This window comes from Wolffia australiana, chromosome 14 (genome assembly GCF_029677425.1).
Source record: "Wolffia australiana isolate 7733 chromosome 14, ASM2967742v1".
Lineage (NCBI taxonomy): Eukaryota > Viridiplantae > Streptophyta > Magnoliopsida > Alismatales > Araceae > Wolffia > Wolffia australiana.
This window is the reverse complement of record NC_135848.1, coordinates 10,116,525-10,129,111: the sequence shown is the minus strand read 5'-3', so window position 1 is coordinate 10,129,111 and position 12,587 is coordinate 10,116,525. Positions and strand designations below refer to the sequence as shown.

Genomic DNA, 12,587 nt, shown 5'->3' with positions numbered 1-12,587 from the left:
ATACATAAACTTTATGATTTCGTAGTCCCTCAACTTCATATAAAACATTAGTATCTAATAAATAACATCTCACACTCATTTTACTGTGAAATATCACATTATTTTAAAGTTCATTACAAATCATCTATACTACTAATAATACATTCTGAGATAATGGAACTATTTGACATGATTACGAAATAACACAACTCAATCATTATATATATTGTATTATGATTATCTGTAATTTTTATGTATGCACAATAATTTATATTGACAACTTACTTTGAAAGTATCCAATCACAGCAGTAAAACTTTAAAGTAAAAAAAACCGAAGCAACAAAAACAATAAATCTGTGTGTCAGTATGCATTAAAAACCCCATTTGTATATTTTAGTTTATTTATTCAGTTAACTGTATTCCTTCAACCATTTAACCAATGAAATCCATCTGGAATGCAACTCTTTTTATGTTGTAAGTGAAACATCAAAGTTTGATCTAAGTTGTATGTAAATCAGCAGCAGAATTGGGAAAGAGATATCAATATTATGCACATGAATGTTCTTTCTTAATTGGGCTTAAAGCCCATTAGCGAGCATTAAAAAGGCCGATAAGAGTCTGGAGGCCAGAGTATGAACATCAGAGAGTAGTCCTGGCCGGAAGCCGGGAAGAAGATCGACGACGAGCGAGAAGATCGGAAGAGAGGGAAGGCAGATCGGCCAATTGATCATCGTTTCTTGCAAAATCCTCGTCGATTCCCCTCTTTTCAATCTTCTCTTCCACCTTCTTCTCAAAAATTCTGTGATTTTTGGCGATGGAGGACGATTCCGGCGCCGGCGTTGCGGTGTTCGAACACAAATTAGCCACCTTTCAAGCGATTACTGGCCTCGAAGATCCAGATCTCTGCGCCCAGATCCTCGCCGCTCACGATTGGGACCTCGATCTCGCCGTTGCTTCCTTCTCCGCCGCCGCAGATCGAAGATCCAACGGCGATACTGCCCCCGATCGCGACGTTATCCGGGAAGAAGGCGCGTCCCGGCCCGGCATTGCGTGGAGGCTCGTCACTCTCCCTTTCTACGTCGTCTCCGGCGCCGTCGGCGTCGGCGCTTGGGTCGCGGGAACCGTCATCTCGCGATCACTTGGCTTGATCGGAATTCTTCCTTCCCGAGGGTCCAGAGATGGGTCGTCGTCGTCGATTTTGCCTCCGGTTTCGGCCGAGGCGGCGGAAGCGGCGGAATTTGCGGCCATGTTTGAAAGGGAATTCGTCGGTTCTAGGGTTTCCAAGCCGAATTTCGTTGAAGAAGGCTTCATGGACGCTCTGCAGAGATCAAGAAGGGAGTTTAAGATGATGTTCGTCTACCTCCACTCGCCTGACCACCCTGATGTTCCTGAGTTCTGCTCGAGTTGCTTGTGCTCTGATCTTGTGGCGGATTATGTGAACGTGAATTTCGTGTCTTGGGGCGGTAGTGTAAGAGGAAGTGAGGGATTTAAGATGAGCAACAGCCTGAGGGCGTTGAGGTTTCCCTTCTGTGCTGTCGTGATGGCGGCTGCTAATCACAGGATTGCTCTGCTTCAACAGGTTTGCCCCTCCTTCCATCATCTCCTGATTTATTTTTGTTTAAAATTTCCTCTTTTTTGTTCTGATTTCTTGAGTTTATCCTAGTTTTGTTCTGTTCGAGTTCAATTAGAAACTTGCGGATGATGAAATGCCCAAGTTATTTTTATATCCCGCGTTTTTGTCCTTCTGTTCATGCTTGGATGTCTTTTTATTAAGGTTTAAATTACCATCTTAAGATTGTGCTTATTAAATTGAAATAAAGTTTTGATGTTTTGGAGTAGTGGAGCAGTCAGGGAAAAGATATCAGTTGGAGGAGCAACGTGTTCGGGATGTTTGACATTTAATCATGTGACGAAATATTCTTAAAAGGCGCGGGATAAATGAATTATCTTGTCGAGGAATTTCTAGTTTGATTTCGTCTTATGTTCATTATCAGTGTGTCAGTTGGGTGATGTTTACATTTAATACGCGGTAGTTAGGCGACTTTGATGGCAATATTTGTTAAAATTTATTTACCAAGGGTTTCCGATACGCTTATCCATTTTGACCGCCACCATGCTCTGTTAACTGCGGAGTAATATAGTTTGGATTCTTTCTTCCCTTAATATCAAATATTATCTCCATCCTTCTGTGAATTTGGAAGGTTTAGACATCCGGTACATTATTTCAGCAAAGAGAAGAGCTCTGATCTTGTTTCTCTATTTGCAAAAACCATAGAAGTTTTTGAGGAGATAGTGATATCTGGGACATCCGTGCTAAAATTGTAATTGCAGGTTTAGATAACTAGGTGGGTCAGGCCTTGGCCTCAACAATGGCAATGACAATGATAACTAGGGCATGACCTTTCGTCGTCGTCTGCATTCCTTTCGATGACAATTTCATGACAACAATGGCAATGACAATGATTATTTTGTCATCGTCTGCATTCCTTTCAAAAACAATTCGTCATGATGGATTAAAAGTTTGGATAAGAGATGTTTATTTTGATAGCCCAATGTATGTAATAATTAGGACAAGTGTTCGTTATTCTAGAAATTTGTTGTGATCTTACTTTTCTATGATTCAGCCTGTAAAGAAGAGCATGCTCCAGCGTGCCTTCTAAAAGTTGCCGTGCTGTGCGAGTTGCAAGATAATTTCTTTAAATTGATTCTATGTACAGTGAAACTATCGCAGGAAAATAGAACATATGTTGTGGTGATGAACCTTTGTAAGCATGGAAATAGTATCCGAAATGGTGAACTCATTTGTCCTTAGCCGCTTAAAAGTTGTGTCCAGAGAAAATAATGATAATTATTTTTTCCAATTTGTATCCTGAGCTCTGGCCTCAATTCCATTTCTATCTTTTGAACGCCTGCAGATCGAAGGACCAAAGTCACCAGAAGAAATGCTAAGAATTCTTCAGCGAGTGTATGAAGAAAGCAGCACAGTTCTTGTCACTGCCAGGCTGGAAGCGGAGGAACGAAGAAATGCCTTGCGCTTGAGAGAGGAGCAAGATGCTGCTTACCGTGCAGCACTAGAAGCTGACCAGGTGCATTTTTAGACATTAATTAATGATTTTAATAGTTTTCCATCGTGTTGAGAGCCGTGCTCTGAAAATGTAGGCAAGAGAACGAGAAAGGAGAGCAGAGCAGGAGCAGTTGGACAAGGAAGCAGCAGAGGCTGAAACAAGACGCAAGGAGGAAGAAGAAGCAAGAGAGAGAGCGGTCCGTGAGGCGAATGAGAGAGAAGCTGCATTGGCGCGCAGGAGGCAAGAGAAAGCCATGTCACTCGGTATTGAACCAGATAAAGGTCCTGATGTCACTCAGGTAGTGTTGCTCTCCAAATTCACTATTAGTCTTCGCTCTTGCCAACATCATCGACCCTCGTCGAGGTAGACGAATTTTTGGGTGGTTGATGTCGGCGATGATGGCAACGATGTGCTGAAGCTACTGTTGACCATTGATGTTGAGGATGAGATGCTATGGCAGACGGTTGAGGTCATCTGTCAACTCCAGTCAACTTAGCTAAATTTTAGTTAAAAAATCACAAACCCTGTCAATGTTGTTGTCAACGTCAACTGGGCTACTTGACTTTGACTATGATATTGAAGGGAATTTTCTTTTATGGATGGTTGACAATGACGATGACAATGCCCATTGATGTTGACAACACCTACCAACATCAACGTCACATTTCAATGCCATTGAGACGTGCTGAACCCGAATCACTATCAACTATAGTTCCGGATCGTCCCGGACAATGGACGGGACGGGACGAATTTTGTCCCGTCCAACGTCGAGAGTAAGTTCAGGGACGAAGGACAGGACGGTTTTTCGTCCAACGATAAAAAAACCGTCCCGTCCAATCATACCGGGACGGGTTTTTGTCCCATCCAGTTCTCCCGGGACAAATTTTTGTCCCGAAATTCGTCCCGGACGAAACAAAACCCATTTTATATTTTTAATATATTAATCTAGATTTTTCGAAGTTTTTCAAGGGAAATATGGAGGAGAGAGAATGCAAATGGGCATATGAACAATTAATTCTGAGCGGTGTCAGTTTGCACATGCAAAAAAATACAGGGACCTTAATGCAAATTGTCATAACGAGGCCACGTGGCGAGGTCTCAACCGTCGGATGTGAATCCGGCAGTTTTTCGTCCACATCCGTCCATCCATCGTCCGAGACCTCCGGACGGGATGGTTTTTTCTTCCCACGGGACAAAAACCGTCCCATCTGGTGGTCATCGGGATGAATTTTCGCCCCGAAATTCGTCCGTGTCCTCGGTCGGGACGATTTTTTCATCCTGGGATGAAAAAATCGTCCCGTCCGCGTCCCTGAACTATACTATCAACAAATGGCTTCTTAAGCTTTTCCTTGAACTTTTCTCTGACTTAAGATAAAGTACTCGAATGATTTCCCTTTTTTCAAAGATTAAAGTAAGTGTTAATTCTTTCATGAAATTATGATCAGGTGCTGGTGAGATTTCCAACGGGGGAGCGCAGAGAAAGGAGGTTTCACAGCTCATCTCCAGTCAAAACGCTATATGACTTCGTCGACTCCATGGACTGCCTCAAAGTGGAGAATTACAAACTGGTCTCCAACTTCCCCAGAGTGTCCTATGGCCCAGAGAAGCACTCCCTCACCTTGAAGGAGGCTGGGCTACACCCTCATGCCGGCCTCTTTGTAGAGTTGGCCGAGCCATAAAGAGAGAGAGAAAGAGAGAAGCCGAGCCCATCTCTCTCCATCTTACTCTAGGTGGCACCTGAATCCTGCTTACAAGTTTCTCCCTTAGGTAGATATATTTATTTTTATAAAAACTTGAGGTGTTCTCATGTCTCCACATTGAGAAAAAACGGTGAGCTTCTTTGTGTAACTATTACAGATACTGAAGCTAAGTGAAATTCCCAAACTGGTTTATCTTTATTTATCCAATGATTATGTGACAAGAAGGGTTTTGTGATTGACCCGGATTGACTATTAGAGGCCAAGTTTAGTTAAGCAACTAGCTGAAGAGATTGTTCAAAGTTCAGCTAAGCTGATTTGGTTGATCTATCCAGCCATGCTCAGGTTCGATGAGTGGGTCGATCGATTTGGAACCACTGATCTGATCAGATCATTATGCCCACTGTTTTTTCTTTTTTTTTTCACAGATCAGAGTCAATTTGACTAAGTTAACTCTGCGTAGTCTGTCGGTAAAATTTTGGATCAAAATTTAATCCTACAGACAGTTGTCTTTGTCAAACTTTCATGAAGATCACACTACTTTCATACAATTTTTATTGCTCAAGTGATGAGATATTAAAAAACAGAGAAAAGGGTAATATTTGTGCCATGGATTAAGTTTTACAATTTTGCGTTGTGGTATTAGAACCAACCTTGTAATCTTGAAGAGAGCACCGAGGTCTCAGGTATTGATGACAGAGTGAATTGATGTGATCCTTGCAAGCATATGATGTTGGCAGAACATCTAGACTAAATTCATGCTGTAGCATTAGACTATTTTTGGAGTAACAAACTATCTTAAAAGTGTCATGCACTTGCTTCTAACTATAGCTTTTAGCACTACAGTAAGATCTAGATGCTGAATGGAAAGACAGAGAGATACAGAGTGAGAGAAATATAGATAGAGATATTGATTGAGACAGACAGTATAGATAAAAGAGATAGATATATATATATATATATAAAGTTAGGGATCGAAAGATAAATAAACGCTTTAATAGAGAGAGACAGAATGAAACATGGTCGATAAATAGAGAGAGAGAAAGAAAGTAAGAAATCTATATATAGTGAGAAAGGGAGAGAGAAAGAGAGATAGAGAGAGAGAAAAAAGAGAGAAAGAGATATAGACAGAAACAAATAGAGATATACATATATATATGTAGAGAGAGAAAGAGAGAGAGAAAGAGATATCGCCAGAAACAAAGAAAGATATAGATATATATATGTAGAGAGAGAGACAGAAACAGAGAAAGATAGATATAGATATAGATATAGAGAGAGAGAATGAAAGATATATATATATATATGTAGAGAGAGAATGAAATAGAGATAGAGATATATAAAGAGAGAGAAAAGAAGGATAGATATAGATATATATCGAGAGAAATAAAAAGAGAGAGAAAAAACGAAAGAGAGTGAGCGAGCGAGCGAGAGAGAGAGACAGATATATATATAAAGATAAATAGAGAGAGGGAGAGAGAGAGAGAGAGAGAGAGAGAGAGAGAGAGAGAGAGAGAGAGAGAGGGAGAGAGAGAGAGAGGGAGAGAAAAAGAGATAGAGAGAGAAAAAAAAAGAGATAGAGAGAGACAGAGGGAGATATATATATATATATATATATATAGAGAGAGAGAGAGAGAGAGAGAGAGTGATAGAGAGATAGAGATGTTCAAGGGCTATGCACAGGGTGCAACTGTCTCTGACGTCCCATTTCAGCGACCTCGATCTAATGACCTGGACGGCACCGCCATGAGAGATTGAGGGTAAGCCGTCAGGGCTCCGTTCGTGGCGTAGTCAATGCTTCTTCCCTGGTCCTTAAGGATGCCGCTACTGCAAGACTTCTTTGCCAAGAGCTGAACCAGATGCAGAAATATCTCCATCCTGTTCGTACTCCGATGCGCCTGCAAAGGAAAATTCAAATAATTTTGGAAGTCTGGAGTTAAATTAATCTCGTTTCAAACTTACAAAGATAAACATTCAAGTTGCAGATGAAGGTACAGAATTTATTTGAAAAATAAATTCTACGAGTATTCTGATGAAACAAATTGATTTGTCCTTATGATACACCCTTTTCTTTTTCGTTTGGAAGAAGGGAAAAGATAAGATTTTGATGAAAAACCAACGAAGTAATATAAGTTGACTTTACCTCGACGAGAAACCGGGCCCATATTCTCCTTCCACGAGCCTCCATAATGCCTTTAAGAATTGTCAGCCCAAACCCACGAATTGAATCTGCTATCTCGAGGAAGTACCCATGATCTTCGCAGAGAATCTACCAGAAATAAACATAATTCATCGGTCTTAACTAAGTTAAATCCACATCAATAAAAATGTTATTTCTGAGAGGCACCTCAATGAGCATGTGACCAAGAGGGTTGAGTTCTTCAATGGACGCAGGACAGGTTATGGTTTGACCAGCCATCTCATACGCCCAAGTGGCACCTCCGGAATCATCCTTTAGAATAATGCCGCTCTCGCTGATCATCTACAATTTTAAGAAAAAATACTGAACTTTCTTCAAAACAGCATGAAAAAAAGAAAAGATCATCTGGGTTTTGAATTTTCAACTTTTGGCTCATCTGCTTGCTTGATCTGGTCTGCATATTTGATCACTCCCCTCAAGAACAGCATATGGTTGACTGTCCGGGCCAGAAGAGCATCAATACTGCACTGTTATGATGAAATGGGCAAAATTAGAAAGGTTTGACTTTTTTGCCCGAGAGAGATAGAGGAGAGGGTTGACCTTTGATCCATTTGGGACAAGTTCTCTAAGCTCTTTGACTCGGTCTTGAATCTGTTGACGGTCTTTGGGCCTTGGCCTAGCACTATCTCCAGGCCGGGCCCTCTTCTTCTGTGCCTTGCCCTCGCTGCTTTCACCCACTTTCCCCCGGCCGCCATCCGAAGATCGTTGACCAAAAGTTTCAACTTCGGTCAACGTTCTTACCAATCTGGGACTGCAGGCGGCGGAAGAGTGGCTGTTGTACGAGTCAATCGTACCCATCTCTGGAAAAGAAGCCTCATTGAAAATATTGTCCCAGATGGGGGGCGCTTGGAAATCTCGCCTAGAATCAAAGTCAAAGTCGCAGAGCAACCCTTCAAAATCGCCCGCGGAAGTGCCGTTTCCGAGAGAACAGTCGGCGTCAAGATCGAGCGACGATAGTGGAAGAAGATCGCGAAGATTTCCGCTTTCGGAGGAATAAGCCCAATCAGAGAAGTTGAGGGAATCAAGGGCCGGCGACGGTAGCCATTGATCAGCAGGGTAAAAACTTTCACTTTCTAAGCTGCCATGGTTAGGAAAAGCTGGGCTCGCCATTACTGTATATCTGTTGGTATTGACGAGGTTGCTGGGCAGGACAAGGGAAGATAGTCCTCTTGATTCGTTTGTCATGGTAGACCTCTGGTGGGTTTGTCGGATAAGATGGCCATGTGTATTCCCTAGCTTCCTGAAGCTATGTCTTATCTGGTTCACCAAGTGCGAGCTCTCTGGGACCTGGCACAGAGAAAGATCTGATTTTTAACCAAACCCATCGTTTATAAATTTGGATGCTGAACACTGGAACTTCAAAGTGAAATATGTCTTGAATAAAACTCATACGTGATGACCACGGTTTGTTGAGCTTCGGTTTTAAATTTAAAATAAAAGGAATTTGGAAAAAAAATTGATAGCGCGGAGAGGAAACAAATGGATTATGTTCTTCCTTTTCATTTCTTCGTGAGAGATCACCTTATTGTCGGATCCGAATAGGACAACCCCGAATGGTAGCAAAGATACAGCCGCGACTGTCTGTCAATTTTACGGAAAAAGAAGAAAAAAAATTAGTAGGTCCAGATGAAGCCTATTTTGTTCAGAGAGAAGAGTATAGGAGAGAGAGAGAAGAACCTTTACTCCTGCTAGAAACAGCAGCCCCAGCTCAGGGAGATCGATTTTCCAACTGCTAGTGGATTCAACCTTCGCGGAGTGTGAAGATCCATCGAAGGGGAGAGCATCTGAGAAGATCCATCGATGTCCCCCGCTCAAGATTACGTTTCTAAATCGCTCTCCAGTTCTAGAAAGAAGAATGATTAACCCACAAATTGGTCATCAGTCAGCCAAAAACACATACCTCTCTTTCTCTCGGGCAGAAAAAGATAGAGAAATGATACATGCGTTTATTCAGGAAACAAAAGGGGTACAAGATGAAAAGCTTACCCTTCTCCCAAACGGTAAACGCGGCGCAGAGAATTGACGATGGCAGAGGAAGTGCGTCCTTCGTAGTAGATTTCTACTGGAGCGAGTAAGCTGGTCATTGAGTATTTAGTAAGAACATGCACTCCGACAGATTCATTACACTATAGAATTCCTTCCATCCTTCCCCAGAAAAACGCAAATAAAGAGCATAAAGAAACTGAAGAGAAAACAGAAATACGAGACGGACACGGTTGGAACCCTTGATAATAGAGTGTCGAAGAACTATCTTCAGTTATAAAGAAGTTAAAGTGAGAAAGAGAACTCGTCCACTGGCCATTACCCGGGATCGCCAAGGTCAGCTTGCAGGAATACACCATAGAGCCAGCCGTGGAGAGCGCAAAGCCTCCTTAGAGCCGCCTTTACTGCCGATTCCATGGCGTGATAACCTTCTTTGGAGAAAGAAAATGAAGGAGATCACGGCGATGGATTGAAGCCCTCCTCCTTCCTTAAACAGACGAAAGAGAAAGCTTTTTTTTTTACATTCGAGATCCCCCTTCTTACCAACAAAGCATGATTCATCGGCCAGCCGGCATTTGAAAGAAGTTCTGTTCTTGAGGATAGTGCACGAGAAGATTAGAGGGAAAGGAAACAAAAAAAACTGGGATGGAAAAGTGGCTTTAGAATGGGAGGCCTCTGGAAGTTTTCTGTTGCGATAATACATGCACTCAGAGTCACTGGACTAGTGCCACAGTGGAGAGAGAATGATATAAAGATAGAGAAAAATGTAAATAAGTAGAAATAGAGACGGAGATAGATAGGAAGAGATAGAGCTAGACAGAAGGATAAAAAGATAGATAGATATGGAGAGATAGATTGATGGAGACAGGTAGATATAGAAAGGGAGAGATAGAGAGATAGCGAGCTAGATAGATAGGGATAGAGAGAGACATTAATAGATAGATGGATAGATAGAGATTGATGTTGTATATATATACATATATGGATAAATAGTTGATAGAGTGAGAAGTGGGAGAGGGAGAGGGAGAGGGAGAGAAGTGAGAGATGGCAGAGCGAGAGGGGTGAGAGATAGAGAGAGACGGATGGAGGGAGAGAGTGAATGAGATACAGCAAGAGCGAGAAGGGTGAGAGATAGAGAGAGACAGATGGAGGGGGAGAGTGAATGAGATACAGCGAGAGAGAGAGCAGAGAGAGATGGAGAGAGTTAAAGTGAGCTGAGAGAGTAGAGATAGAGATAGAAAGAGAGAGATGGAGATGAAGAGAGAGAGCACAAAAGATAACTCGACTCGACTCGAGCAATAATAAACGAGGCACTGGCCCTCGAAAAAGCTACAATGCAGAAGAAGATAAGAGTGAGTTTGCGGGCCAATTGCGAGAAACATTTGTTGTGCTCCGAACTTCCCGAGAATCGCCATTGTTATCATTCCATATGATTTCCGAAGACTCTGCAAAGAAGAAAAGAAGTTTAGAATTCCGACGCACAAAGCTAGAGAGATAATAGCGACAGAGAAAGTGTGTGTGACGTATGATGGGAGGTGGTGGCTGTAAGCGGCGGAATTCTTTGCAATATTCTTCCCAGTCCGGCAGAAAAAGGACAAAAGGGTGAAGACAACGTCCGTCGTCTTCTCTCTCTCTCGCCCTCTATCGCACTTTAGCTATCTACCTAATTATCTATCAGTCTATCTATCTATCTATCTATCTATCAGTCTATCTATCTATCTATCTATCTATCTATCTATCTATCTATCTATCTATCTATCTATCTATCTATCTATCTATCTATCTCAACTCTTCTCCACCGAAATCTACCCCTCCTTTTTCGTCATATCTCTAATCATCACAATTGAAATTTCTCTTCAGCAACTTCCAAACTCGTCTCAATTCGTAGAGTTTCTCCATCACATAAAATCCACGTTGGCAAAATAATGTCCATGAATGGAATATGCTAAGTGCCCAACCCATCATGATTAACGGATGAGGACGATAAACGTGGAGCTTTTTTCGGCAGAGGTTGGTCGCCCCAACAATCTAATCATCGTCCTGATTCTTTCAGGCCCACCACAAGAAGCCCACGCACAAAAAAGGAAACTCAATCCAGAATCAAACACCACTAAACTAAGTGATAAGATTCATGCTTATTAGGAAATTTGCTAATAATAAACTTCAATGAAAAAAACAACACTGGGATCCTCATGTAAGGCTTGAGGAATGAGGATGGACAACAGATGACGGAGTAGGCCTGACGAGACGGGACGGAACGGCATTTCAGATAGTTATCCATCACAGAGTCTATAATTTCACTATGTTTTCTTCTGAGGGTCTGATTATGGATGATGGAATGGAAATGCAGGTTTAATGACTTTCCGACCCCCCCCCCCCACAAACCCATTGGGCTGATAAAGGGACACTTGTGAGGTGAAAATCCAAGCTACCCACCACCTAAAACTATCCCTCCACAGAACTATTTTCACCACATTTAAGACAATTCACGGCATTTAACGCAAAATAACATTTTGAACAGGAGTCAAACTCAGCACCACAACCCACAGATTGAACCTGTTGATCAATCACCAGCACTGAGTCATTTGTAAATTATTTAATTTTAAAAATTCAAACCGCACCACACAGCGACCCCGCAGCTGCCCAGAGAAGGATGGCTGTAAACTTTGGGTAGGTACCAATGAAGTCAAGTGGACGACGGATGACGGAATGACATCCGTCAACGAAATTATTCCTATGTTTCATGTCGAGTGGAAATACGGTCAGCTGTCTCCTCGGGAACGACGGATACGTCAGATGGTCCGCAACGGCCTGTTTATTGCCAGACTGACATCACTGCTCCAAAGGGGAAGGAATAGTAACTGAGAGAGAGAGAGAGGGAGAGAGAGAGAGAGAGTTGGTCCAAGGGTACAACAGTAGCTTTCGCGTTGCAGTAGATTCGAAAGGAAGATTAGGCTTAGAAGAAACGACCGCTTTGGATGAACCCTTCGTTGAATGAGGGAGGGACCGTTGCAGTCGAGGATACCATTCGCGAAAAGCGAGGCCCCAGTCTCTCTTTCTATCTCTGTGGATACTGTGCATGTTGCACGTAGAGATGAGCATTGTTGGCTGAGTTGCATACCGTCGCACATGGTACGTAGAGAGCGCGAGAGTGAGCATAGGAGAGAAAGAGAGATGGAGAGAGAGAGTCGGACACAGAGAGAGTGAGAGATAGAGAGGGAGAGAGATAGATAGATAGAGAGAGAGAGAGTCAGACACAGAGAGATTGAGAGATAGAGAGGGAGAGAGATAGATAGATAGAGAGAGAGAGTCAGACACAGAGAGAGTGAGAGTGAGAGAGGGAGAGAGATAGATAGATAGAGAGAGAGTCAGACACAGAGTGAATGAGAGTGAGAGAGCGAGAGAGATAGATAGAGAGAGAGAGAGTCAGACACAGAGAGAGTGAGAGTGAGAGAGCGAGAGAGATAGATAGAGAGAGAGAGAGTCAGACACAGAGAGAGTGAGAGTGAGAGAGGGAGAGAGATAGATATAGAGAGAGTGAGAGTCAGACACAGAGAGAGTGAGCGTGAGAGAGGGAGATAGATAGATAGATAGAGAGAGAGAGGCTGGGAGAGAGACAGACACACACAGGGAGAGAGAGGCTGAGATAGAGAGATAAATAGA

The 12,587-nt window shown here is 42.5% G+C and overlaps 2 protein-coding genes across 2 annotated transcripts; one reads left to right on the top strand and one right to left on the bottom strand.

Annotated features, from left to right (window-relative positions):
* The first annotated feature begins 604 nt into the window (after positions 1-604).
* On the top strand, positions 605-4,983 carry LOC144711714 (UBX domain-containing protein). Its single transcript, XM_078585731.1, has 4 exons — positions 605-1,558; positions 2,895-3,065; positions 3,139-3,342; positions 4,490-4,983. The coding sequence occupies exons 1-4, from the start codon at positions 794-796 to the stop codon at positions 4,721-4,723; spliced, it is 1,374 nt and encodes a 457-aa protein (XP_078441857.1). The 5' UTR covers positions 605-793; the 3' UTR covers positions 4,724-4,983.
* A 121-nt stretch (positions 4,984-5,104) lies between these two features.
* LOC144711713 (Serine/threonine-protein kinase WNK (With No Lysine)-like protein) lies at positions 5,105-9,717 on the bottom strand. The gene is made up of 10 exons (XM_078585730.1): positions 9,468-9,717; positions 9,247-9,352; positions 8,928-9,017; positions 8,619-8,784; positions 8,463-8,522; positions 7,482-8,228; positions 7,307-7,408; positions 7,089-7,223; positions 6,885-7,010; positions 5,105-6,639 (listed from the first exon to the last, which is right to left on the bottom strand). Exons 1-10 carry the CDS (start codon positions 9,625-9,627, stop codon positions 6,451-6,453), a joined length of 1,881 nt encoding a protein of 626 aa, XP_078441856.1. The 5' UTR covers positions 9,628-9,717; the 3' UTR covers positions 5,105-6,450.
* Between the last annotated feature and the right edge of the window lie 2,870 nt (positions 9,718-12,587).